General features: G+C 43.0%; 1 protein-coding gene across 1 annotated transcript in view; it reads right to left on the bottom strand.

The window, feature by feature from the left end:
- cacna1ba (calcium channel, voltage-dependent, N type, alpha 1B subunit, a) overlaps positions 1-27,464 on the bottom strand; it is a 162,853-nt gene that overhangs the window by 86,077 nt on the left and 49,312 nt on the right. Inside the window, exons 4-7 of the mRNA XM_071403658.1 lie at positions 26,241-26,332; positions 25,831-25,983; positions 25,448-25,635; positions 6,998-7,101 (exon numbers count right to left, since the gene is read on the bottom strand). Of these exons, the coding sequence (XP_071259759.1) occupies positions 6,998-7,101; positions 25,448-25,635; positions 25,831-25,983; positions 26,241-26,332 (537 nt within the window). The remainder of the gene's footprint in view (positions 1-6,997; positions 7,102-25,447; positions 25,636-25,830; positions 25,984-26,240; positions 26,333-27,464) is intronic.

Below are 27,464 nucleotides of genomic sequence, written 5' to 3'. Positions count from 1 at the left end.
TCCGTTCCTTACTGTTCCGTTCCGTTCCTTACTGTTCCGTTCCGTTCCTTACTGTTCCGTTCCGTTCCTTACTGTTCCGTTCCGTTCCTTACTGTTCCGTTCCTTACTGTTCCGTTCCGTTCCTTACTGTTCCGTTCCGTTCCTTACTGTTCCGTTCCGTTCCTTACTGTTCTGTTCCATTCCTTACCGCTCCTTAACGTTCCGTTCCTTACCGCTCCTTAACGTTCCGTTCCGTTCCTTACTGTTCCGTTCCTTACTGTTCCGTTCCGTTCCTTACTGTTCCGTTCCGTTCCTTACTGTTCCGTTCCTTACTGTTCCGTTCCGTTCCTTACTGTTCCGTTCCGTTCCTTACTGTTCCGTTCCGTTCCTTACTGTTCCGTTCCGTTCCTTACTGTGCCGTTCCGTTCCTTACCGTGCCGTTCCGTTCCTTACCGTGCCGTTCCGTTCCTTACCGTTCCTTACTGTTCCGTTCCTTACTGTTCCGTTCCGTACTGTTCCGTACTGTTCCGTTCCGTTCCTTACTGTTCCGTTCCGTTCCTTACTGTTCCGTTCCGTTCCTTACTGTTCCGTTCCGTTCCTTACTGTTCCGTTCCGTTCCTTACCAGTCCTTACTGTTCCGTTCCTTACTGTTCCGTTCCGTTCCTTACTGTTCCGTTCCGTTCCTTACTGTTCCGTTCCTTACTGTTCCGTTCCGTTCCTTACTGTTCCGTTCCGTTCCTTACTGTTCCGTTCCGTTCCTTACTGTTCCGTTCCGTTCCTTACTGTGTTCCTTACTGTTCCGTTCCGTTCCTTACTGTTCCGTTCCGTTCCTTACTGTTCCGTTCCGTTCCGTTCCTTACTGTTCCGTTCCGTTCCTTACTGTTCCGTTCCGTTCCTTACTGTTCCGTTCCGTTCCATTCCTTACTGTTCCGTTCCTTACTGTTCTGTTCCGTTCCTTACTGTTCCGTTCCATTCCTTACTATTCCGTTCCATTCCTTACTGTTCCGTTCCTTACTGCTCTGTTCCTTACTGCTCTGTTCCGTTCCTTACTGTTCTGTTCCGTTCCTTACTGTTCCGTTCCGTACTGTACTGTTCCGTTCCGTACTGTTCTGTTCCGTTCCTTACTGTTCTGTTCCGTTCCTTACTGTTCCGTTCCTTACTGTTCCGTTCCTTACTGTTCTGTTCCGTTCCTTACTGTTCCGTTCCGTTCCTTACTGTTCCGTTCCGTACTGTTCGGTTCCATTCCTTACTGTTCCATTCCTTACTGTTCCGTTCCGTTCCTTACTGTTCCGTTCCGTTCCTTACTGTTCCGTTCCGTTCCTTACTGTTCCGTTCCGTTCCTTACTGTTCCGTTCCGTTCCTTACTGTTCCGTTCCGTTCCGTTCCTTACTGTTCTGTTCTGTTCCTTACTGTTCTGTTCCTTACTGTTCTGTTCCTTACTGTTCTGTTCCTTCCTGTACTGTTCTGTTATGTTCCTTACTGTTATGTTCCTTACTGTTCTGTTCCTTACTGTTCTGTTCCTTACTGTTCCGTTCCGTTCCTTACTGTTCCGTTCCTTACTGTTCCGTTCCGTTCCTTACTGTTCCGTTCCGTTCCTTACTGTTCCGTTCCGTTCCTTACTGTTCCGTTCCGTTCCTTACTGTTCCGTTCCGTTCCTTACTGTTCCGTTTCGTTCCTTACTGTTCCGTTTCGTTCCTTACTGTTCCGTTCCGTTCCGTTCCGTTCCGTTCCTTACTGTTCCGTTCCTTACTGTTCCGTTCCTTACTGTTCCGTTCCTTACTGTTCCGTTCCTTACTGTTCCGTTCCTTACTGTTCCGTTCCTTACTGTTCCGTTCCTTACTGCTCTGTTCCTTACTGCTCTGTTCCTTACTGCTCTGTTCTCTTCCTTACTGTTATGTTCTGTACTGTTCTGTTCCGTACCATTCTGTTCTGTTCCATACTGTTATGTTCTGTACTGTTCTCTTCCAGACTGTTATGTTCTGTACTGTACTGTTCTGTTCCTTACTGTTCTGTTCCTTACTGTTATGTTCTGTACTGTTATGTTCTGTACTGTACTGTTCTCTTCCTTACTGTTATGTTCTGTACTCTTCCTTACTGTTATATTCTGTACTGTGCTCTTCCTTACTGTTATGTTCTGTACTGTACTGTTCTTCACTGTTCTGTTCCGTTCCGTTCCGTTCCGTTCCGTTACGATACGTTCCGTTCTGTTATGTCCTGTACTGTACTGTCCTGTACTGTTCTGTTCCTTACTGTTCTGTTCCTTACTGTTCTGTTCCTTACTGTACTGTTCTGTTATGTTCCTTACTGTTATGTTCCTTACTGTTCTGTTCCTTACTGTTCTGTTCCTTACTGTTCCGTTCCGTTCCTTACTGTTCCGTTCCTTACTGTTCCGTTCCGTTCCTTACTGTTCCGTTCCGTTCCTTACTGTTCCGTTCCGTTCCTTACTGTTCCGTTCCTTACTGTTCCGTTCCGTTCCTTACTGTTCCGTTCCGTTCCTTACTGTTCCGTTCCGTTCCTTACTGTTCCGTTCCGTTCCTTACCGCTCCTTAACGTTCCGTTCCGTTCCTTACCGCTCCTTAACGTTCCGTTCCGTTCCTTACCGTTCCTTACTGTTCCGTTCCTTACTGTTCCGTTCCGTTCCTTACTGTTCCGTTCCTTACTGTTCCGTTCCGTTCCTTACTGTTCCGTTCCGTTCCTTACTGTTCCGTTCCGTTCCTTACTGTTCCGTTCCGTTCCTTACTGTTCCGTTCCGTTCCTTACTGTTCCGTTCCGTTCCTTACTGTGCCGTTCCGTTCCTTACCGTTCTGTTCCGTTCCTTACCGTTCCTTACTGTTCCGTTCCTTACTGTTCCGTTCCGTTCCGTTCCTTACTGTTCCGTTCCGTTCCTTACTGTTCCGTTCCGTTCCTTACTGTTCCGTTCCGTTCCTTACTGTTCCGTTCCGTTCCGTTCCATTCCTTACTGTTCCGTTCCTTACTGTTCCGTTCCTTACTGTTCTGTTCCGTTCCTTACTGTTCCGTTCCATTCCTTACTATTCCGTTCCATTCCTTACTGCTCCGTTCCTTACTGCTCTGTTCCTTACTGCTCTGTTCCGTTCCTTACTGTTCTGTTCCGTTCCTTACTGTTCCGTTCCGTACTGTACTGTTCCGTTCCGTACTGTTCTGTTCCGTTCCTTACTGTTCTGTTCCGTTCCTTACTGTTCTGTTCCGTTCCTTACTGTTCTGTTCCGTTCCTTACTGTTCTGTTCCGTTCCTTACTGTTCTGTTCCGTTCCTTACTGTTCCGTTCCTTACTGTTCCGTTCCTTACTGTTCCGTTCCGTTCCTTACTGTTCCGTTCCGTTCCTTACTGTTCCGTTCCGTTCCTTACTGTTCCGTTCCGTACTGTTCGGTTCCGTTCCTTACTGTTCCGTTCCGTTCCTTACTGTTCCGTTCCGTTCCTTACTGTTCCGTTCCGTTCCGTTCCTTACTGTTCCGTTCCGTTCCGTTCCTTACTGTTCCGTTCCGTTCCGTTCCTTACTGTTCCGTTCCGTTCCGTTCCTTACTGTTCCGTTCCGTTCCGTTCCTTACTGTTCCGTTCCGTTCCTTACTGTTCCGTTCCGTTCCTTACTGTTCCGTTCCGTTCCTTACTGTTCCGTTCCGTTCCTTACTGTTCCGTTCCGTTCCTTACTGTTCCGTTCCGTTCCTTACTGTTCCGTTCCGTTCCTTACTGTTCCGTTCCGTTCCTTACTGTTCCGTTCCTTACTGTTCCGTTCCTTACTGTTCCGTTCCTTACTGTTCCGTTCCTTACTGTTCCGTTCCTTACTGTTCCGTTCCTTACTGTTCCGTTCCTTACTGTTCCGTTCCTTACTGTTCCGTTCCTTACTGTTCCGTTCCTTACTGTTCCGTTCCTTACTGTTCCGTTCCTTACTGCTCCGTTCCTTACTGCTCTGTTCCTTACTGCGCTGTTCTCTTCCTTACTGTTATGTTCTGTACTGTTCTGTTCCGTACCATTCTGTTCTCTTCCAGACTGTTATGTTCTGTACTGTACTGTTCTGTTCCTTACTGTTCTGTTCCTTACTGTTATGTTCTGTACTGTTATGTTCTGTACTGTACTGTTCTCTTCCTTACTGTTATGTTCTGTACTCTTCCTTACTGTTATATTCTGTACTGTGCTCTTCCTTACTGTTATGTTCTGTACTGTACTGTTCTTCACTGTTCTGTTCAGTTCCGTTACGATACGTTCCGTTCTGTTATGTCCTGTACTGTACTGTCCTGTACTGTTCTGTTCCTTACTGTTCTGTTCCTTACTGTTCTGTTCCTTACTGTACTGTTCTGTTATGTTCCTTACTGTTCTGTTCCTTACTGTTCTGTTCCTTACTGTTCTGTTCCTTACTGTTCTGTTCCTTACTGTTCTGTTCCTTACTGTTATGTTCTTTACTGTACTGTTCTGTACTGTACCTTACTGTTATGTTCTGTACCGTTCCGTTCCATACCGTTCCGTTCCGTTCCGTTCCTTACTGTTATATTATGTACTGTTCTGTACTGTACTGTTCTGTTCCTTACTGTTATGTCCTGAACTGTACTGTTATGTTCTGTACTGTTATGTCCTGTACTGTACTGTTCCTTACTGTTATGTTCTGTACTGTACTGCCCTGTACTGTACTGTTCTGTTCCTTACTGTTATGTTCTGTACTGTACTGTTCTGTACTGTACTGTTCTGTTCCTTACTGTTATGTTCTGTACTGCCCTGTACTGTACTGTTCTGTTCCTTACTGTTATGTTATGTACTGTTATGTTCTGTACTGTTCTGTTCCTTACTGTTCTGTTCTGTTCTGTACTGTTCTGTTCCTTACTGTTATATTCTGTACTGTTCTGTACTGTTCTGTTCTGTTCCTTACTGTTATATTCTGTACTGTTCTGTACTGTTATGTCCTGTACTGTACTGTTCTGCTCCTTACTGTTATGTCCTGTACTGTACTGTTCTGCTCCTTACTGTTATGTTCTGTACTGTACTGTTCTGTACTGTACTGTACTGTTCTGTTCCTTACTGTTATGTTCTGTACTGTTATGTTCTGTACTGTTATGTACTGTACTGTCCTGTCCTGTCCTGTACTGTTCCTTACTGTTATGTTCTGTACTGTTATGTTCTGTACTGTTATGTTCTGTACTGTTATGTTCTGTACTGTTATGTTCTGTACTGTTATGTTCTGTACTGTTATGTTCTGTACTGCCCTGTACTGTACTGCCCTGTACTGTACTGCCCTGTACTGTACTGCCCTGTACTGTACTGTTCTGTTCCTTACTGTTATGTTCTGTACTGTACTGTTCTGTACTGTACTGTTCTGTTCCTTACTGTTATGTTCTGTACTGCCCTGTACTGTACTGTTCTGTTCCTTACTGTTATGTTATGTACTGTTATGTTATGTACTGTTATGTTCTGTACTGTTCTGTTCCTTACTGTTATGTTCTGTTCTGTTCTGTACTGTTCTGTTCCTTACTGTTATATTCTGTACTGTTCTGTACTGTTCTGTTCTGTTCCTTACTGTTATATTCTGTACTGTTCTGTACTGTTATGTCCTGTACTATACTGTTCTGCTCCTTACTGTTATGTCCTGTACTGTACTGTTCTGCTCCTTACTGTTATGTTCTGTACTGTACTGTTCTGTACTGTACTGTTCTGTTCCTTACTGTTATGTTCTGTACTGTTATGTTCTGTACTGTTATGTTCTGTACTGTACTGTCCTGTCATGTACTGTACTGTACTGTTCTGTTCCTTACTGTTATGTTCTGTACTGTTATGTTCTGTACTGTTATGTTCTGTACTGTTATGTTCTGTACTGTTATGTCCTGTACTGTTCTGTTCCTTACTGTTATGTCCTGTACTGTTATGTCCTGTACTGTTATGTCCTGTACTGTTATGTCCTGTACTGTTATGTCCTGTACTGTACTGTTCTGTTTCTTACTGTTATGTTCTGTACTGTTATGTTCTGTACTGTTATGTTCTGTACTGTTCTGTCCTGTACTGTTCTGTTCCTTACTGTTATGTCCTGTACTGTTATGTCCTGTACTGTTCCTTACTGTTATGTCCTGTACTGTACTGTTATGTTCCTTACTGTTATGTCCTGTACTGTACTGTTATGTCCTGTACTGTACTGTTATGTCCTGTACTGTACTGTTCCTTACTGTTATGTCCTGTACTGTACTGTACTGTTATGTACTGTACTGTTCCTTACTGTTATGTCCTGTACTGTACTGTTATGTCCTGTACTGTACTGTTATGTGCTGTACTGTTATGTTCTGTACTGTACTGTCCTGTGCTGTACTGTTCTCTTCCTTACTGTTATGTTCTGTGCTGTACTGTACTGTTCCTTACTGTTATGTTCCTTACTGTTATGTCCTGTACTGTACTGTCCTGTACTGTACTGTTCCTTACTGTTATGTTCTGTACTGTACTGTTCTGTACTGTACTGTTCTGTACTGTTATGTTCTGTACTGTTCTGTTCTGTACTGTTATGTTCTGTACTGTTCTGTTCTGTACTGTTATGTTCTGTACAGTTATGTTCTGTACTGTACTGTTCTGTACTGTACTGTTCTGTACTGTACTGTACTGTTCTGTACTGTACTGTTATGTCCTGTACTGTTCTGTTCTGTTCCTTACTGTTATGTTCTGTACTGTTCTGTTTCTTACTGTTATGTTTTGTACTGTACTGTGTATGTGAAAACATTCCAGTCAGGTCACTCCCAATGCAAACTCTTGGTGGGCAAGCATATATTTCACAAAACACTGCTTCAAATGTGAGAAAACAGGGAAAATACAAACACTGTAAACTATGTAAATGAATACTCCCATTCGATTAGGCTAACGCCATGCCAATATAGTCAGACAGAAGCTTCACGGTAAACAGAGCCAGCAGGTAAGTGAAATGACTTGTAAAGAGCACTATACTGTATGTGCTTCATAATAGTGGATTGATAACAACACCTTTCCCACAGACAGAGTCGGTGTCAGGACATGTAGACATGTGTGATGTTGACACTCACCCAGACAGGACTCCCAGGACCAGGTTGAGCATGAAGAAGGATCCGATGATGATGAGGGGGATGAAGTAGATCCAGTTCCAGGTGTTCCCTGAGGCATCGTTGGCCTGCAGAAACACACACAGAGAGAAGGACGGCTGATACTTATTTACATTAGCGACGGTGCTTATTGAACATTGTGCTTGGGGAAGAAAAAGAGTAGCAATAAACAATACCGTTTTCTTTTGGTGTGCTACAAAAATGACAAGATTCTGTTTTATTATTATTGCTATGAATATGATGACATAATTGCGGAAAAACTAGGTTTGAAATGGAGGGCTGAGTGATGACTGACACAGATGAATGACTTTCCACCTGCCCGCCTTCTCTCTCTCCAGCCGATCCCATCGACCACAACTCCCGACCCCCCTCTCTTTCTCCTGTTCTCCATCATCCCACTCTATCAGGATGGAAATTCATGGCAGTGATGGTAAGAGTAACATAAACACAGGTCAGATCTTCTCTTAGGCCATTTCAGTGCAACCCAACGTACTGTATATTGTCTGTAATTGCGAGAGGGTCCTGGGGCTGCTGAATCAGCAGACAAAAATACAAATTGCAGTCCCTCACCATCTCTAAAGCATCCAATCCACTGGATAAACCTCCGCCCTCTTCCTCCCTGTCCGTTTAGCTACTGTATGTATGTGTATATTATTTTGTAAGGCAATATTTTTGGCAAGGAAGCACAAAAGTAGCATCCTCAGGTATGCCAAGTTACAGTATTGACTCAGAAATGTAAATACATTTTGTAAGCATTAAGTTGAGGGATACATTATATGCTCCACAGTATGGGTACGATACACAATGCATGTTGGAGAGTTGCAAGCTGTAAACGTCCTTGAGTCCGAAGCAAGATATTACATTTCTGGTGTATAGAGATATTTTTCTGCTTGAATTACAACTGTTCCACTGGAAAACTAAAAAAGTCCAAAGAGGGAAAAAGCTAAAGCCTTATTTGGAGTTGATCCAGTTTTTTATATGTCAAGAGACGAATGTGGCTGTTTCTAAAGTCTGAGAGCCACTACATTACAGTACAGTAGAGTAGGTCCACTCCACTCCAAAACATATCTACTATAAAAGCCAGGTGTTCAGTAAACGCTTTCTCAGTTGAGAAACCCCTAAATCATGACATTCAGAATGCAAGTCCATAGAGATACTGGTTTAATGTTAAGAGGGCAAATATACAGCAGGGGACTGAGACAGCAGGAGCCAAAGTCATTGTCTGTGTCCTTCTGTGGTGAATTGGATTTGTATGCCATAGTGACATCCAAATCCCCACTGCAACAATGTTTATTCCGGCATTTCCCTGCTCATAAGACATCTAGGGCCCATATGGTTTTCATGACCCCTGTGAGAAAAGCAGAGAACTTCAATGGAGGCTCCTCATCAATTATTAAACCTTATCTCAGTATTAAAATATATTTGTTTCTCCATGTCTACGCCACAGTAAAAACTAGATTATTATTTTCTATGTGAGGATGTCTACTGCTGAGGGCAATTGGATCGCTGAAAATTGGCTGAGACATTAGCGGAAGATAAATCCTTCTTGGTGGGTTTTCTTCCTTGATAACGCCATTAACGGATTGTCAGTTAAATACATGCAGAACTCCCTCACAGGCATGTACAGTGCCTTCAGAAAGTATTCACACTCCTTGACTTTTTACACATTATGTTGTGTTACAGCCTGAATTTAAAATGTTAAAAGAGTGAAGGAAAAGCAGCCAACAAGTGCTCAGCATATGTGGGAACTCCTTCAAGACTGGTGGGAAAGCATTCCTTATGAAGCTGCTGAGAGAATGCCAAGAGTGTGCAAAGCCGCCATCAAGGCAAAGGGAGGCTACTTTGAAGAAACACTTTCTTGGTTACTTCCTGATTCCATATGTGTTATTTCATAGTTTATGTCTTCACTATTATTCTACAATGTATAAAATTGTAAAAATTAAGAAAAACCCTTGAAGGAGTAGGTGTGTCCCAACTTTTGACTGGTACTGTACATTGGTTTGAAAATCTATGGCAAGGCTTAAAAATGGATGTCTAGAAATGATGAACAACCAACTTGACAGAGCTTGAATAATTTTTGAAAGAATGGGCCAATATTGTACAATCCAGGTGAGACTTACTCAAAAAGACTCACAGTTGTAATCGCTGTCAAAGATGATACTAACATTGCTTCAGGGGGTTGAATACTTATCTAATCATGATATATATTCATGTTTTATTTTCCATTAATGAATGATTTTCATTAATGAATGAATTTCTCTTCTTTTTTGACAAGATAGTATTTTGTGTAGATCGTTGACAAAAATGACGGTTCAATCCATTTTAATCCCACTTTGTAACAAAAATGTGGAAAAAGACAAGAGGTGTGAATACATTCTGAAGGCACTGTAGGACAAGCATGCTCCACTGTGAATTACATTGACAGTAGCAACACATGCAGGAAAGACACTATTCTACAGAGAGAAAAGACATTCTATATGTACAGTGCCTTCAGAAAGTATTCTTACTCCTTGACTTAATACACATTTTGTTGTTACAACTTGAATTCAAAATCCTTTTCTTCCTCACCCATGTACACACAATACCCCATAACGACAAAGTGAAAACATGATTTTAGAAATGTTTGCAAATGTATTGAAAATTAATACAGACATATCTCATTTTCACAAGTATTCACGCCCCTGAGTCAATAGCAATTACAGCAGTGACTGCTATTGGGTATGTCTATCAGCTTTGCACATCTGGATTTGGGGATTTCCTCCCATTCTTCCTTTCAGATTTTCTCAAGCTCTGTTAAATTAGATGAGGCGCGTCGGTGAACAGCAATCTTGGTCTTTACACAGAATTTCAATGGAATTCAAGTCTGAGCTTTGGCTTGGCCACTCAAGGACTTTCACATTCTTGTTCTGAACCCATTAGTTCCATAGTTCCATATTTTCTTTCCATTTCCCAATGATGGAAACCCCTGTGCTTTTGGAAACTTGAAATACTACAAATTGTTTTATACCGTTCCCCAGATATATGGCTCATCACAATTCTATCTCAGAGATCTACGGACAGTTCCTTGGACTTCATGGTATAGTTTCTGTGTGTAGATAGGTAAGGAAAAATAATATTTCACCCATTTTGAATTCAGGCTGTAACACAACAAAATGTGGAATATCTCAAGGGGTATGAATACTTTCTGAAGGCACTGTATATAAGGGCTTTTCACTTGTTCAAAACTGAATCAAACATCCCCAGATCAGGCTGTACAGTACTGTATGTACTGAACTCCTCCAAATGCACTGCCACTGACTGAATGAGGACAGAGGAAATTTGTGCTGGGTTAATGTGGACATGCCTGATGAGAGTATAACATGCTGAGCACACCAAATGAGAAGTCAGGAAGAGAGCAGTAAGACAGCCATGTACACAGCCTGCTACTGTACTGTAGCACACCAGACAGAGACCGACATTTTACACACTTTCACACTAATCTCATAGGACATAGAAATCCAACCACAAGAAAGACTGCATCGAACCACACTTGTGATAATATCTAATCTCTATATACAATTATCGATGTGGTAGCAGCAGTCCATTTGGGCTGTTGAATTGGAGTGCGGAGAAAGGAAGGGCTCTAGCCCATGGAGAAGAGCGGAGGCATATTGACCCAAAGTTCTTGTTCAGGATAACATGATTAAGTGGGAGAGAGCAAAGCTAGAGTCTGGCAGGCAGGCTGGAGGAGAGTAGCATTTGTTTCCCATTATCCTCTGGTCTCCTGCAGCAAATGCTCGCATCGCTTCCCCTCCTCCCCATTCTTCTTCATCAGGCCCCCCAGGGAGAGAGCAGAAGAGCAGCACAGCATGGCCCGGCCTGGACAGGATGGGAATGCTATCTCATACAGCCTGAGTACTCTGTCTCTCTCTAATACAGGCTACAGGCAAGGAACGGCCTGTAGCAGCATTCAGGAGGGACTCCAAGAGCAGATAGAGAGGATGGATCATTTTAATTTCACTGTAATTCATTTCAATGTATACGTGCATTGATGTGGAAGTTGTGACTTACATTTCAGCAGTGTTGTGGAAGCTACTCTGAAAATACAGTTTACCAAGCTACCAATTACTTCACATTGGTAGAAGTTAAGCTACACTAAAGCTACCGCTAAGAAACATATAGTTTAATTAACTAAAGATACTTTGGAAAAGTAGTTCACTACATCCAAACTACCTCGTGAAAATGTATCTAAATCTGAAATGTTATAGACTACAAATTGCAACAACAGATCACTCCGGAGTCAGATGTTAACAGAATGTGTAATATAGCCTATTAAACACAAAAAGTGTGTTTCCATTGAGAACTAGACGGGTCTGATGTCGAAAAAGAAAGGAAATTCATGCCTACTTTACCCATATTTTATACTGAACAAAAACATAAATGCAACATGCAATAATTTCAAAGATTTTACGGAGTTACAGTTCATATAAGGAATACATTTTTATAAATTCATTAGGCCCTAATCTATGGATTTTACATGACTGGGAACATAGATATGCATCTGTTCGTCACAGATACCTTTAAATAAAAGGTAAGGCCTTGAATCAGAAAACCAGTCAGTATCTGGTGTGACCACCATTTGCCTCATGCAGAGCGACACATCTCCTTCACATAGAGTTGATCAGGCTGTTGATTGTGGCCTGTGGAATGTTGTCCCACTCCTCTTCAATGGTTGTGCGAAGTTGGAACACACTTTTCGAGAATTCTAACATGCTGTCGTACACGCCGCTCCTGAGCATCCCAAACATGCTCAATGGGTGACATGTCTAGTGAGTATGCAGGCCATGGAAAAACTGGGACATTTTCAGCTTCCAGGTATTGTGTACAGATCCTTGTGACATGGGGTTGTGCATTATCATGCTGAAACATGAGGGGATGGCGGCGGATGAATGGTACGACAATGGACCTCAGGATCTCTTCACAGTATATCTGTCCATTAAAATTGTCATCAATAAAATGCAATTGTGTTCGTTGTCTGTAGCTTATGCCTGCCCATACCATAAACCCACCCCCACCATGGGGCAATCTGTTCACAACGTTGAGAAAACCGCTCGCCCACACAACACCATACACGTGGTCTGCTTTTTGTGCGTATGGAACATTTCGGGTATCTTTTATTTCAGCTCATGAAACAGGGGACCAACACCTTACATGTTGCGTTTATATTTGTGTTCAGTGTATTTTACTTATGCAAAAAAAGTACCGTGTATTTCCAGTAGTTAGCTACACCACTAAATGGCAAAAAAGTTATTAACTACTGAAAACACTTCCAAGATTTTAATTTAGTTCAACTGCCACCAAGCTACAGCAAAATGTAATGAAATGACTAGTTGAACTACATGTAGGTCACTACTCCCCATCACTTCATTTCAGCACCATGATCTTGTCGTCTTTCTCCCTCTTTGTTTTGTTACAGGCTGCTGCTGCACCAATGAATTAACTAGCACACCAGTCTCTCTCTCTGTTGCATGGGGTCATTTAGAATTTCAGAACCATGGACATCAATATAGCCAAATTGCATTCATTTTCCTTTCCAAGCATTGCATTCAGTCTCAGAGTGTGCTGTTTTATGTCTGTTGCATGGAGTCATCATCCATCTCTGCTCCCTGAAACATTTCACGAGTGATGAATCAATACAGCAATCAGACAAACAAAGCAAGGAGCAGCAGGCTGGGTGGGTGACACAACTGCACAGCATACTGACTGGCCTTCTATTTCCACAGACTCAACAGTTTACAACCAACATCCTCCCAACAGGTCCATACGTTCAGCTAACTAAAGGTACACACAAAGTTACCATATAATCACATAATACTAAAGATTAAGCTACTTGGTAGACCATCACTTATAATATTCTCTTAGCTGGTGACAGATAAACAGAGATTTGAACCTTGGCTTAAAGAAGAGAGGGAATACACAAGCAACAGGAAACCCCATAAGCCTCAATGAGCTTCACCTAAAAGAGCAGCCATCAATCCAGGGGAGTTAACATGGTTTTCAAGCCTAACCCATCACAACATTGAGGACAGTGGTCATTCAGAGTGTGGCAGAAAATACATTGAGTGTCGTAAAAACTGGGCAAACATCAGGAAAATCTGAATTTGGATTCCGTGACGCAGTTAGCCTCAGTTAGTGGAACCACTTTATCTGTCCAGGTAGCAGCTAACTTAGCTGATAACTAGTTAGCAAGCTAGCAAGGTTTCCTTGACAGCTTGAACACAGCCCGCAACGCGGTTAGCCCTTGTGGCTGGGACCGTGAATTATCCCAGGCTTGTGGCTGTCTAAATCCCTGATGTTAGTTGCTGTTTAAGTCTGTCCTGTGTCTTGCCATATCTGGAACTGTGTGGAGTACCAGCCTTGCTACCATAGCATGCAACGTCAAAGGTGGGAGTAATGGAGAGGACAGTGTTTCTCTATCACAGGTGAAATATATTTTAAACAAACAAAAAGGGTTCTACAAGCAATTGTTACAACAACAGGAAAAAAGCTTCAAAAGCTTTATCCAAATAGTGCTGGACTCAACTAACAAAAGAATAGACAATCTGACCAGAGAGATCCAGGACCTTAAGAACCATTTTCAGTTCTCCCAGGGAGAGTGTCACGGCTCTTGTCGGAATGCATGGACCAAAACGCAACGTAGTAAGTGTTCATGAATCTTTATTACTCAAAAAACACTCAAACAAAATAACAAAGAGAAAAACGAAACAGTTCTGTCAGGTGCAGACACTAAACAGAAAATAACTACCCACAAAACCCAAACGAAAAAGGACAACTTATATATGATCTCCAATCAGAGACAACGATAGACAGCTGCCTCTGATTGGGAACCACACCAACATAGAAATAAAGAAACTAGAATGCCCACCCTAGTCACACCCTGGCCTAACCAAAATAGAGAATAAAAACCTCTCTATGGCCAGGGCGTGACAGTACCCCCCCCAAATGTGCGGACTCCGGACGCAAAACCTGACTCTAAAGGGGAGGGTCCGGGTGGGCATCCCTTCACGGCGGCGGCTCTGGTGCGGGACGTAGACCCCCTTCCGCCCACAGATCCATCCGCTTTGGTGGCGTCCCTGGTGCATGGACCTTCACTGGAGGAACCGGGCCGCAGATCATCGCAGGAGGAACCAGACCACCGATCATCGCCGGAGGCTCCGGACTGGGGACCGTCGCTGCAGGCTCCGGACTGGGGACCGTCGCTGCAGGCTCCGGACTGGGGACCGTCGCTGGAGGCTCCGGACTGGGGACCGTCGCTGGAGGCTCTGGACTGGGGACCGTCGCTGGAGGCTTAGTACGTGGCGCCGGAACAGGTCTCACCGGACTGAGGAGACGTACTGGCAGCCTAGTGAGTGGAGCTACCACAACACATCCTGGCTGGATACTCACTTTAGCTCGGTGAGTGTGGAGACCTGGCACAGGACGCACTGGGCTGTGACGGCGCATTGGAGGCATAGTGCGTAGAGCCAGCGCAGGACACACTGGACCGTGGAGGTGCACCGAAGGTCTGGAGCGCAGCGCTGACACAACTCATCCTGGCTGGATACCCCCTGTAGCCCGGCAAGTGCGGGGGAGCTGGAACAGGCCGTACTGGGCTGTGCTGGCGAACCGAGGACACCGTGCGTAGAGCTGGTGCAGGATAACCTGGGCCGAAGAGACACACCGGAGACCAGGAACGCTGAGCCGGCACAATCCGTCCTGGCTGAATGCCCACTCTAGCACGGCCACTGCGGGGAGCTTGCACAGAGCGCACCGGGCTGTGGATGCGCACTGAAGGCATGGTGCGCAGAATCGGATAGCATGGTGCTTGACCGGTCACTCGCTCCCTACGGTAAGCACGAGGAGTTGGCTCAGGTTTGAACCCTGACTCTGCCAATCCCCCCGTGTCCCCCCCCCCAAAAAATGTTTTGGGGCTGCCTCTCGTTCCTGCCTCACTGCTCCAACCCCTCGTAACGTCGCCGTTCCGCCTTTGCTGCTTCAATCTCCTCCTTCGGACGGCGATACTCCCCGACCTGCGTCCAGGGTCCTTTTCCGTCCAGGATCTCCTCCCATGTCCACTCGTCCCTTTTCCCACGCTGCTTGGTCCTTTGCGTTTTGGTCTACCCACCACCAGAGTGGTAAGTGTTCATGAATCTTTATTACTCAAAAAACAAGGAGGGACAAATGTCTGTGGGTTTTCGCTCCTCCCTTGTACTTGACGGATTAATTAAGGTCACTAATCAGTAAGGAACTCCCCTCACCTTGTTGTCTAGGTCTTTATTGAAAGTAAAAAACTAAATCCTGCAGACACTAAGCCCTCCATGGAATGAGTTTGACAGCATGATCTAGAAGGACAATCCAGGAGAAATAACATTGTTGTGGATGGCATAGCAGAGTCTTCACATGAGAACTGGGCCGAGTGTAGAGAAAGTAAGACAAATTATTACTGAAAAGCAGCAGATGGATCATACGAAGATTGAGGTGGAGCACACCCACAGGTCTGGAGAACATGTAACCAGTGTTAACTTCTTATGGCTGCAGGGGCAGTATTGAGTAGCTTGGATGAAAGGTGCACAGAGGTGCTCATAGTAAACTGCCTGCTCCTCAGTCCCAGTTGCTAATATATGAATATTATTATTCGTATTGGATAGAAAACACTCTGAAGTTTCTAAAACTGTTCGAATTATGTCTGTGAGTATAACAGAACTCATATGGCAGGCAAAAACCTGAGAAGTTCCACTTCCTGTTTCAACCAAGCTCTCATTGAAATTACAGCGAGATATTGATGAGTTTTCACTTCCTACGGCTTCCACTAGATGTCAACAGTCAATAGAACTTTGTCTGATGACTAATGTGAAGGGGGGCCGAGGGAGACAGGAATTAGTAATCACTGCCATGAGGTGACCACGCATTGAACACGCGCCTTCACATGAGGAGGACCTCCGTTCCACCGCTCTTCTGAAGTCAATCTAATTCTCCGGTTGGAACGTTATTCAAGATATATGTTAACAACATTCTAAAGATTGATTCAGTACATCGTTTGACATGTTTCTACTGACTGTTACGGAACTTTTGGACATTTCGTCACGTTATAGTGGATGCACTTTGTGACTTTGGAATTGTTTACCGATAACGCGCTAACCAATGTAGCTAATTGGACATAAATAACGGACATTATCGAACAAATCAAGCATTTATTGTGGACCTGGGATTCCTAGGACTGCATTCTGATGAAGTTCATCAAAGGTAAGGAAACATTTATCATGTATTTTCTGGTTTCTGTTGACCCCAACATGGCGGCTAATTTGGCTATTGTTCTGAGCTCCGTCTCAGATTATTGCATGATTTTCTTTTTCCGTAAAGTTATTTTGAAATCTGACACAGCGGTTGCATTAAGAAGAGGTATATCTATAATTCCATGTGTATAACTTGTATTATCATCTACATTTATGATGAGTATTTCTGTTGAAACGATGTGGCTATGCAAAATCACTTGATGTTTTTGGAACTAGTGAAAGTAACGCGCCAATGTAAACTCAGATTTTTTGTTATAAATATGAACTTTATCAAACAAAACATGCATGCATTGTGTAACATGAAGTCCTATGAGTGTCATCTGATAAAGATAATCAAAGGTTAGTGATTAATTTTATTTCTATTTCTGCTTTTTGTGAAAGCTATCTTTTGGCTGTGCTTGTTGTGGTTTGGTGGTGACCTACATAATCATTTGTAGTGCTTTCGCTGAAAAGCATATTTGAAATCAGACACTTTGGTGGGATTAACAACAAGATTACCTTTAAAATGATATAAAACACATGTATGTTTGAGGAATTATAATTATGAGATTTCTGTTGTTTGAATTTGGCGCCCTGCACTTTCACTGGCTGCTGTCATATCAATCCCGGTAGCGGGATGCAGCCATAAGAAGTTAACCTGTTTAAGTGTTAACCTGTTTAAAGGTCTTACTCACATTGGCTACGGAGCGTGAGATCACACAGTCTTCCGGTACAGCTGGTGCTCTCTTGCATGGTTCAGGGTTGCTTGCCTCGAAGCGAGCATAGAAGGCATTTAGCTCATCAGGTAGGCTTGCGTCGCTGAGACACTCAGACTCGGAGTCGGCATAATAGGATTAGCGGGATTTCTTATAAGTGTCTGGATTACTGTCCTTAAAAGCGGCATATCTAGCCTTCAACTCAGTGCGGATGTTGCCTGTAATTCAAGGCTTTTGGTTGGGCTATGTACGTACGGTCACTGAGGGGCAGAGTACGTGAGCGGAACGTGCCCAATTTGCTTGGAGCGGGAGCAAGATTCCCAAAGGCTGGAGCGTCGTCCTTCTCACCCGCTCCAATTTCACTTCAGTAGTGCTCCAGTAGCACTCACTTCACGAGCTCAGGGCATGCCTGCCCCAGCATGCATTTGTAGTCCAATTGCGTGCTGCTATAGCCACTTGCTTTAGCTACTGTCATGGAGTTTGCTAAATATTTTCATAAAGATATTGATAACACGTGTTAAACCAAGGTGAGGGAGTGCTGGGATTTAGTGTCCACAATTAAAGAATCATTGTGGATTCTGAATAGACACGTATCCCAAAAGCATGCTATGTGCACATGCTAAAAGATAGGAAGGAGGTGGGTAGATAACTAAGTGTGTCATTGTAGTATTTATAAACTAAACATCAGATCTCTTAAACGTTTTGTTCATCTCCTTTCTATTATCTATACTATAGGCCATAATTGATTTTGGCCCAATAGGCCTGGCATATTACCACGTTCAAGGAGCTTTCCGTTTTGATTGGGTTATTTTGTCTAAAAACCTTAAGGCCTACCTACAGAAAAATACAAAAAACAACTCTGCATCTCTGCCCAGCCTGGCAAGAGTGGTCAAAAGGGTGTTAAGCATCCTCAGTGGCTCTGCAAGTGAGGAGAGGATATTCTCTGCTGCTGCCCGGCTCTCCATGCACCATCGCATGAGCCTGAAGCCACAGACTGGCGTTTCTAAAAATGATAATAAAAATGATCAAGTCATTTTTCATTTAATTTGTATTTAAATGCTGAGGGCTTTATGTCTTCACAATGTATTCACAATGTATTTCTTTGTAGCTATAGCCTTGAAATAATTTAAATAATATGGCCTAAATACAAATTTTTTACATTCCGTGTCTGGTTCCTGACCTATTTAGTGTTTTTATATGCTGTTTAACATGACATGTAGCCTATTTGAAATGATGGTTGCTTCATGTATATTCAAATACTTTTCAATGAAATCCATATGGTTTGGTTTCAATACTTAAAAAACAATTGGTAGCTCCAGGTATCACAAAAATAGGTGGGTGTTGGTTAAATTGTGATTTTAATGAATGGAGCGCAGAGTGGTTTTTAGTGGAGCAGTAGGAAAGCATATGGTGCACAAGCACCGCTACCATGAGTGATGAGCGGGATTTTCAACAGCTCAACTCCTCTCACATGCTCTGCTGAAGGGACGACATCGTTGATGCATTTATTAATGAATCCGGTGACTGATGTGGTAAACTCCTCAATGTTAGTGGATGAATCCCAAAGCATATTCCAGTCTGTGCTAGCGAAACAGTTTGTAGCTTAGCATCTGCTTCGTTGTACGACTTCCGTATTGATCGTGTCACTGGTACTTCCTGTTTGAGTTTTTGCTTGTAAGCAGGAAACAGGAGGATAGAGTTATGGTCAGATTTGTCAAAGTGAGGGCGAGGGAGGGCCTTGTCTGCATTTCTGTGTGTAATGACTTACTATCTCATAATTATCACTTAGTATCTCATTATTGTGACATAGAATCTCATAACTATGACTTACTATCTCATAATAATGACTTACTATCTCATAATTATAGCTTACTATCTCATAATTATAGCTTACTATCTCATAATTATAGCTTACTATCTCAAACTCAGTCAGATGTTAATTGTTTTGGTGGCAGGAACGAGCTTCCATAATTTAGAGAGGACAAATGTGGTGACAGACAGATCTAAACAGAGTGCATCTATCCTCTCTGCTCATGCAGCCTCCTCCCCTCCCCCCTCGCTCTGTCTGCATTGTAAACATGGTGTTATCTGTTGCCAGGATTCCATCAGAAGAACTGGAAGAGTGCCCGCTATTTACAGGTGGTTTGGAATCCATGTCTGAGTCACATGGAGGCCAGTGCTGGGCCAGGGCCCTCTCTTCCGGGCCAAGTTGCTATCTGACCTTTCCCTGACCTTGCACTGGACCTCACAGAAGCAAAACCAGGAAAATATACAATGGATGGAATTTATTTTATACCCGTTTTTCACATGTTGAGCATGTATTTTGTCCTACAAGCCTCACTATGCCTCTATGAGGCTTTGCTGAGAAAAGCTACACTAAAACATTCTCCTGTCCCCCTGGACATTTCAGGGATAGCACACACATCGCCCCAGTCTCCCCCATTAGGGAGAAGGGAGCAGGCAATAGCATGGTATCACATTACATCACATAATCTGAGAGGGAGCCAGGCCAGTGAACACAGCATAGGCTCTCTCTCTCACTCTCTCTGCTGCACTGCCCCTTGTTAGGGCCAGAACAGCACTGTGCTACTGCTATTGCATCAGGGACCTTTTACAACTATTTACTACATAGAAAACACACCATTTAGTTTCTGCTCATACCGCTAGTGCATTAAGCTCACAGAGAAGGATATTTCTCACCAGAGGAGCAAAGGATTGAGGGGAAGGGGGAGATTTAATAGAAAGAGAAGGGAACATGAAGACAACAGTGTCAGTAGCTTCTAATTTATGTTAGCTGTAAACATCCATATGATTAGCACCCATTGGGATTGGATGATTGAAACACCAATACTGATGGACACAACTTTGAAGGAATATAACTATCCCAAGATGACAGAGAGATCGAACCATAGAGATACAATATAATACTATTTATTTCTGTGGATCGAACATCCAATATGAGCGTTCTCTCCCATGCCATCTGACTGTCCTATCTGAGACTGAGACATACAGTACATTAGGTGCAGTTATCAGGGCTGATAGATGACAGGGCTGATGAAGAGAACACAGGTCCCTAACGACAGACAGGAAATTAGATGTGCCAACGAGGGACGTCTCTCTGCCCCAACACCTCAATCAGAAACACCAGCCGTCGAATTTAAGCAGACCTCCTGAACCTGAGGCCACATTACCAGGCTATCAGTTAGACCAGGCAGAGACAGAGCAGAACAGCCTTATGATGAATAGGATCATCTCAGCATGCCCTCCCTCCCGTACTCAAAGGCTAATTCTGGATTAAAAGACACTCATTCAATGTGATTATTAATCCTGCTAGTAACACTATCCATGTCCGAATACCCATACTTGTATCCTAAATTGTAGGCCATTTGAGTATGCAAAAATATATATCTGCAACATTTTGAAAATCGAGTATACTTTAAATGCCAGAATGTCATTCTCATTTTGGCTTTGACAACAGCAGATCAATTAGATATGGGAATGTGCTACCAAAATCAACGAATAGCGGGAAACAATGCAACCAAGCATGAATGTTTGATATTATGTGAATTTTATACTAATTTTGGCTCTTCATCAAGTAGAATTCGATGCACACTTTTCCACAATGCATTGGAAGAGATGGGCTGCAAGTGATAGGCCCTAGTTCTTTTCAAGTAGCAAAACAACAAAACTAGGCTACTTAATTGGGAAGATGTCGAATAGCGAAGCTTCTGAAAACAGAAGACAGAAGTCTTTTAAACTAAATTGTTATCTGTTTCTGTCTTCAGTCCCATATAGCCCATCTAGGATACAGTAGATGGCTATGGTATAGGTTGAATGTGATAGTCTGCCTATAACCAGCCCGAATAGGCTTACAACTCCATTCCTATTCTATTCAGAGTTTAGCTAAATTAATAGAATTGGAAATTAGCTATTTTCAGTCTGGTTAATGCCATGCATGTCTGGTGAATTTGTAAAAATCCACCCGCACTCTGCTCTCCCCACCTACTCAGCCAGTCAGGAGCCGCTACTGCGTTCCGGCTGTGTATGCGACGATGAGTACATAGTATGCAGTTTAAGTATGGCTATTCAGACACGGCCAGTGTCTAATGCTGATGGAGAAAAGGTGGAAAATATGCCCCACAATATTGAACGCAGAGATGGTAATGTGTACTATTACGGGGTGAACCAAGGATCAGATCTATTCAGCAAACTTGATAAGCAGTGTAGAATAATGAGACCTGCTACTGAATCAATAAAGAGTGGATCAACTTCAGTAGGACACTTCAAGTGAATTGGAGTAACAGCAGACAAAGGAATGTGATTTCAGATAAACCATCATGAAGTCACATAGTTGGTCCCTCTCAGCATTCTGAGCATGTCTCCCCTCCCTCTATTTCAGGGGAGAGAGAGCTGGAAAGATATAGATCCCTCCTCAGCTGGAAGACTCCTCCCTCTGCCAGCGTCGGGGCAGCAGAATGGCACCGTGTTGCTTAGCACCAGGGAAGAGAGAGGCGTAGCAGAGTGAAGCGGCGGGCGCCAGAAGACTGGCATATGCTGCTCCCCATCAGGCGTGGCAGTAGAGCGGGCATGAAGCTGGGAATGAGACACCACATGTGTCCATCTCTGGCTGTTTCTGAAGGAGCCTCCTGAATATAGACCAGTGGTTCCAAAATTGTGGGGTCGGAAGGGGGGACGTGGAGACCCCCCCTCCACTCAGTCAGGCTTTCAACTTACTCTTGAACGTTTTAATAGTAATATGCACTAGGAGCAATTTTGAAACTGGGTAGTGCATCATCAGTTCCTCTTGTCATGTCAGTCATTGCAGACCTTTGAGAGCTATTTATAACTTGTCAGAAATGTCCAGATCAACTAGCCCATGTCAGCTAATGATTTTTAGCTAGGTTTTTTAACCCATTGATTTTGTTGTAAGTTTTGACTCAGATATCACATGAACAAACATAAAACGTGACTAAATGTGTATATTAAAACTGCAACATTTTCTCTCCACCCCATGGCAAATACAAACAGACGTGACACGCAGGGGGGAAAGCGGGCTGAGTGAAAAGGTTTGGGAACCACTGATATAGACCACAGGGTGCATGGATGTGCATGGTTTAACATAGAGACTACTCTATTCACACAACATGCTCCTATCAGCTAATGATAATTTACTGTCAACTATTGGAGCTCAGCAAGTATTGTTTAAAAATACTCAAATGCTGAGAGTGGTGTATAAATAAATCAATCTGAATGCAACAGTATCCTAAAAACACCCACAGAAAGTCTCATTGCAAAATAGTAGACTGACAGCCTATCCTGGTTGGTAAAGCGTGGCACAAACCTTAGGAGAAAGAGTCTCGACTGGAAATGTAGGGGAAACAATTATTTGACATCCGAGAAGAAGACACCATCTCCCTGTCCCAACTTTACAGCGTGCAGCAGCAAAACAGCTATTGAGTAATCCAATCCCATTCCTAGGAAAGGCTCCACAGGTTGCAGAGAATAAGCACACTGTCTTCTCACTCGAGCTATTAAACATTTCATACTGTTACACAATCCTATCCTTTTTCATTATCTAAATGTGACTCTTATGCAAATGTCACAGGCTGGGATTTGTTGAAGACCAGAAGTAAACCTTGAGTCTGTCTCTAACATGAATCGGCCCTGTGACTCATCCTTCCACATCCAGCAGACTCCGTCTGTCTAATAATGCCTCCAGGGTGCACTGGGACTGTACTACCAACCTGGGACAACCATCCAGACACACAACAACCAGTTTACATGTCACTATTCAAGATCAAATCTTCTCACAGGTTTTTTTTCCGCTCCAAAAGTTTCCACAAAAAAGGTCCATTGCATTCTATAGTGAATAACATGGAAAAGTGATCAAATCAAAAACTTTATGAGAGCACATGAGCTCATGGTGCGCAACATTTCTATAGGCTATGCAATTGCATTAGAAAAAAAACAGTTTATTAAAAAGAGGAGGATCCCATCATCTTTCTATAGGCCAGGCCTACTATATTTATTTCTCAACTTTCCTAATATTAAGCACATTGCTTCGCTTCACAACAGAAGTACAAGCTACCTGGCTGGCATGAACATTTGCTATTTAAGTGCATAGATTACATGTTTTCCCCTGCTCTGAGACAGGTGCATGATAATTGTCCATTCTAAATCAAAACTAATTGAACACATATTATTTAGTATATGTAAAGACAAGATTATTCGATCCAGCAACCTTCCGGTTACTGGCCCAACGCTCTAACCACTAGGCTACCTGCCGCCCCAGTGTAGAGCCTAACTGGCATACATAGGCAGCGCGTGAGTTTCAAAGTTGGGGAAGATCATTTTCACCATAAAAATACACCTTTATAATAAAGCATTACATGCATAATCGCATTTGCGGTCATTTTTGAGAATGGCATTTTCCCTCTGATTGCATTTTGGAACATTTGCGCTTATAGTTTACTGCCGTGTGAGCATTGCTGCACTTATAATGTGAAGAAATAGCCTAATAGTTTATCAACATTTGAGGTCAAACATTCTGATCTGTTGCACCAGCCTCATGGCTTTTAAAATATTTTTTCATGCGAGTGGTTGTATTAATTTGATATTTAGCGAATCCCACAACTGTCCCAGACTATGTTTGGGAATACTTATTTCTCGTACAGAAGGACAAGTTGACCAATAGAATAGGTCAACTTTTGTACTATGGGGAAAAGTAGATTGACATAGGCTAGTGCTTTGCTGTTCGTTAGGCCTACTCATCTTGTTGGCTGACAAAGTAGGCTAAATGTGGACAGTTCTTCTAACATCTTCAATATGCGCCTCGGAATTTGATGTGTCTGTCTTCACTTGTAGCCTACATCTGAGCTGAGATGCCTGTGAGAAAGACCCGATCACATGACAGGCAATGGCTAATAAGAATTGAGATATCTGAGAAAGCCATGTGAGTGTGAGGTGCTTCGGAGGACGTAGACGGGAATTATAATTATTATATTCAGCTCAAGAACACAACGGCCACTGGCCGCAAAAGGCATGGATTTTTTTAGGGGGCATTACGGCCACACAAGGGGGATGCTGCATTATTCGAGGCATTATCAAGTGCTTGTCAAATTGCTAATGAGAGACAGATGAAGTGTGTGGAGCCTGCACAAGAAACAAAGCTCATGTGTTTCATGCAACTTTTTCAAATCATCATTAGAGTCGCATCATGCAGCCTTAGAATGTATTACAATTCTAAACATATAGCCCAACTTTTGTATCATAACTAAAGTTGCTTAAATAACTCTAAATTAAGCAGAATAGCTGCATGTGCACACCCCTCAGAAATTGTTTGGAGAAAATATTATTTATATTTTATTCAGCTTGGTTCAATTGTATTCTTCATACTATAAAATAATATAAAATGCCACAGAATTTTCTTTATTTTATTATTTTTTTTTAAAAATAAATTTTACCCCCTTTTCTCCCCAATTTTTCGTGGTATCCAATCACTAGTAATTACTATCTTGTCTCATCGCTACAACTCCCGTACGGGCTCGGGAGAGACGAAGGTCGAAAGCCATGCGTCCTCCGAAGCACAACCCAACCAAGCTGCACTGCTTCTTAACACAGCGCGCCTCCAACCCGGAAGCCAGCCGCACCAATGTGTCGGAGGAAACACCGTGCACCTGGCCCCCTCGGTTAGCGCGCACTGCGCCCGGCCCGCCAAAGAAGTCGCTGGAGCGCGATGAGACAAGGATATCCCTACCGGCCAAACCCTCCCTAAACCGGACGACGCTAGGCCAATTGTGCGTCGCCCCACGGACCTCCCGGTCATGGCCGGCTGCGACAGAGCCTGGGCGCGAACCCAGAGACTCTGGTGGCGCAGCTAGCGCTGCGATGCAGTGCCCTAGACCACTGCGCCACCCGGGAGGCCCTATGCCACGGAATTTTAAGCAAATCTTGTCTGCTAAATGAACTGGTGTAGCCCACAGCCATATGGCATATGGCATAGCCAGATCAGGGCCTAACATAAGGACAACTCAGCGTATGCTATTCTGTTCTTCTGAAAAAGACTACATTTTCTTCATATCATATTTCTTTAGAGCTGTCTAAAATAAATTATGGATTTATTGTGAAGGTGTAGGCTATATTACATGGATTTATTAGACTTCTTAAAATGTAGATGTTCCAAAGGTCTGCATCAGTGGCTTGTAGACTATGCGTGTAAGCTAGGAGAGGCGAAATGTGTTTATGTTAATTAACGGTCAATTACCGTGAGACCGGCAGTTATTTGCTTGACAATCACCGGCTGACAAAATTGAATGACCGCCACAGCCTTAAACCCTCCTCACACTTGAGACTCAAAATCTGCATTTTTGTGTGATATCACAGTAAAGTGTACAGTAGGGTGAACTCACGTTATAGAGGATGTCCACCCATCCCTCCATGGTGATGCACTGGAAGACGGTCAGAATAGCAAAGAGGATGTTGTCAAAGTTGGTAATGCCGTAGTTGGGGCCGATCCAGTATTCCTGACACACAGTTCCATTTTCACAGGTCCTCGCTGGAGCCTCCAAACCACAGGGGAACTCTGCTGCCTGCTCACCTGAGACACACACAAACACAACAAGGTAAGTTCTGTGCGCAAACATGCAAACACAGACGAACATGCTTACAGTTGCTCCCAGAACTATAGGCTGTAGCTCAGTACATCATTTATATCAACTCTACATATGCAAGTTATAGCAGTTACACAAAACACAGGTGACTAAGATTTCATAGCGATGTGCATTGTGCATACCTGTATCAGTCCTGAAGCAGGTCCGGTGGAACTTGCCCATGTAAAAGTCCAGGCCGATGATGGCGAACATGAGGATAGCGAAGAAGAGCAGCATGCCAATCTGCAGCAGAGGCACCATGGCTTTCATGATGGACTTTAGAACTACCTGAAGACCTGAGAGAGAGAGCACAACATTCTCACTTTACTCTCATGTTGTAGTTTTAACACGCATCACAGGAGAGACACCAAATGGCCCTTTAAGTTCCTTTATTTAACATTTCTGGTTATCAGAATTACATAAGATAACATGAACAAAAATTAAATATATAAATACATGTTTTAACGCTTAAATGACAAACTTCAAAAATGCACATATCCAAACAGAACATTGTTTCTCCTTTTTCCAGTGATTCCAAAGTCATTGTACTTACTAGGGATTCCAGACACCAGTTTCAGTGGCCTCAGGACCCGTACTGCCCTCAGAGTTCTCAAGTCAAAGTCTGCTCCCACTGTAGCCAGCATCCTGGTCACAATCAAACAGACAATCAGACTGACAATACTAAAATCTGTACCACTATCCATCATACACATACAATATATAATTTACATTATGAACGATTGAGGAAATTCAAGAGCTTCAATATAACATTCATTCCCATCTCCAAACATTACATTCCTGAAAACAATGAGGAATGATTCCTTGTGTATTTGTATTTCCATTATGTAGCATTTCACGCCAATGCCGAATTTCTCCAGCATTCATGAAGGCCTTGTATGTGAGATAAATCAAATTATAAACTGGGTGGTTTCAGCACTGAATGCAGATCGGCTGACACCCATGGTATATCAGACATAATAACATGAGTATGACAAAACATTTATTTTTACTGCTCTAATTACGTTGGTAACCAGTTTATAATAGCAATAAAGCACCTTGGGGGTTTGTGGTATATGGCCAATATACCATGGCTAATGGCTATATCCAGGGACTCCGTAATGCGTTGTGCATAAGAACAGCCCTTAGCCGTGGTACATTGGCCATAAACCACACCCTCCCGTGCTTTATTGCTTAAATGTCTCTGAAAAAGACGGCCTATGTATTGTATTACCTAACACTACAGGGGCTATCATGCGCTTTGTGTCAGACACTTCAGTGTAATAGAGTATCAGCGGGGTGGTTTAGAATACATTACTACACCATCTGAAGCATCTACCAGGAGAGAGAGACAGTGTGGAGAATATGAATGATTTCACATGGATGTTGATATGCAGAGGGGGATTTGACACAGAGAGTGAATACACAGCAAATTTGCCAATTAAATTTTTACAACAACAGTGTTACATTTGACACTTTCTTATAAATATGGGACTAACACTTTTCAAAGTGTTTATAAACTAACACCCCGAGAGTGTTGGGACCCTAACACCAAGGACGTTGCAAATTCCATTTATTTTTTATTTTTTTTGAGCTGATGCTGTTAACACTTTCTCAGTGTTAAGGAATCAACATCTGTGGTGTTACAGTAACTAGGTTTGAGGTGTTGTTTTAACACTGTAGGGTGTAAAGCCTTATTTGCATATTTATTTCCCAGGGTGCCTTTCGAGGGAATTTTAGAGGTACCAGTACCGCCCATGACTGAGTTAGCGAGTGACAG

The sequence above is a fragment of the Salvelinus alpinus genome, chromosome 5, assembly GCF_045679555.1.
Source record: "Salvelinus alpinus chromosome 5, SLU_Salpinus.1, whole genome shotgun sequence".
In the NCBI taxonomy this organism is placed as follows: Eukaryota; Metazoa; Chordata; class Actinopteri; order Salmoniformes; family Salmonidae; genus Salvelinus; species Salvelinus alpinus.
The sequence above is the reverse complement of the archived record's forward strand: the minus strand, read 5'-3'. Positions and strand labels throughout refer to the sequence as shown.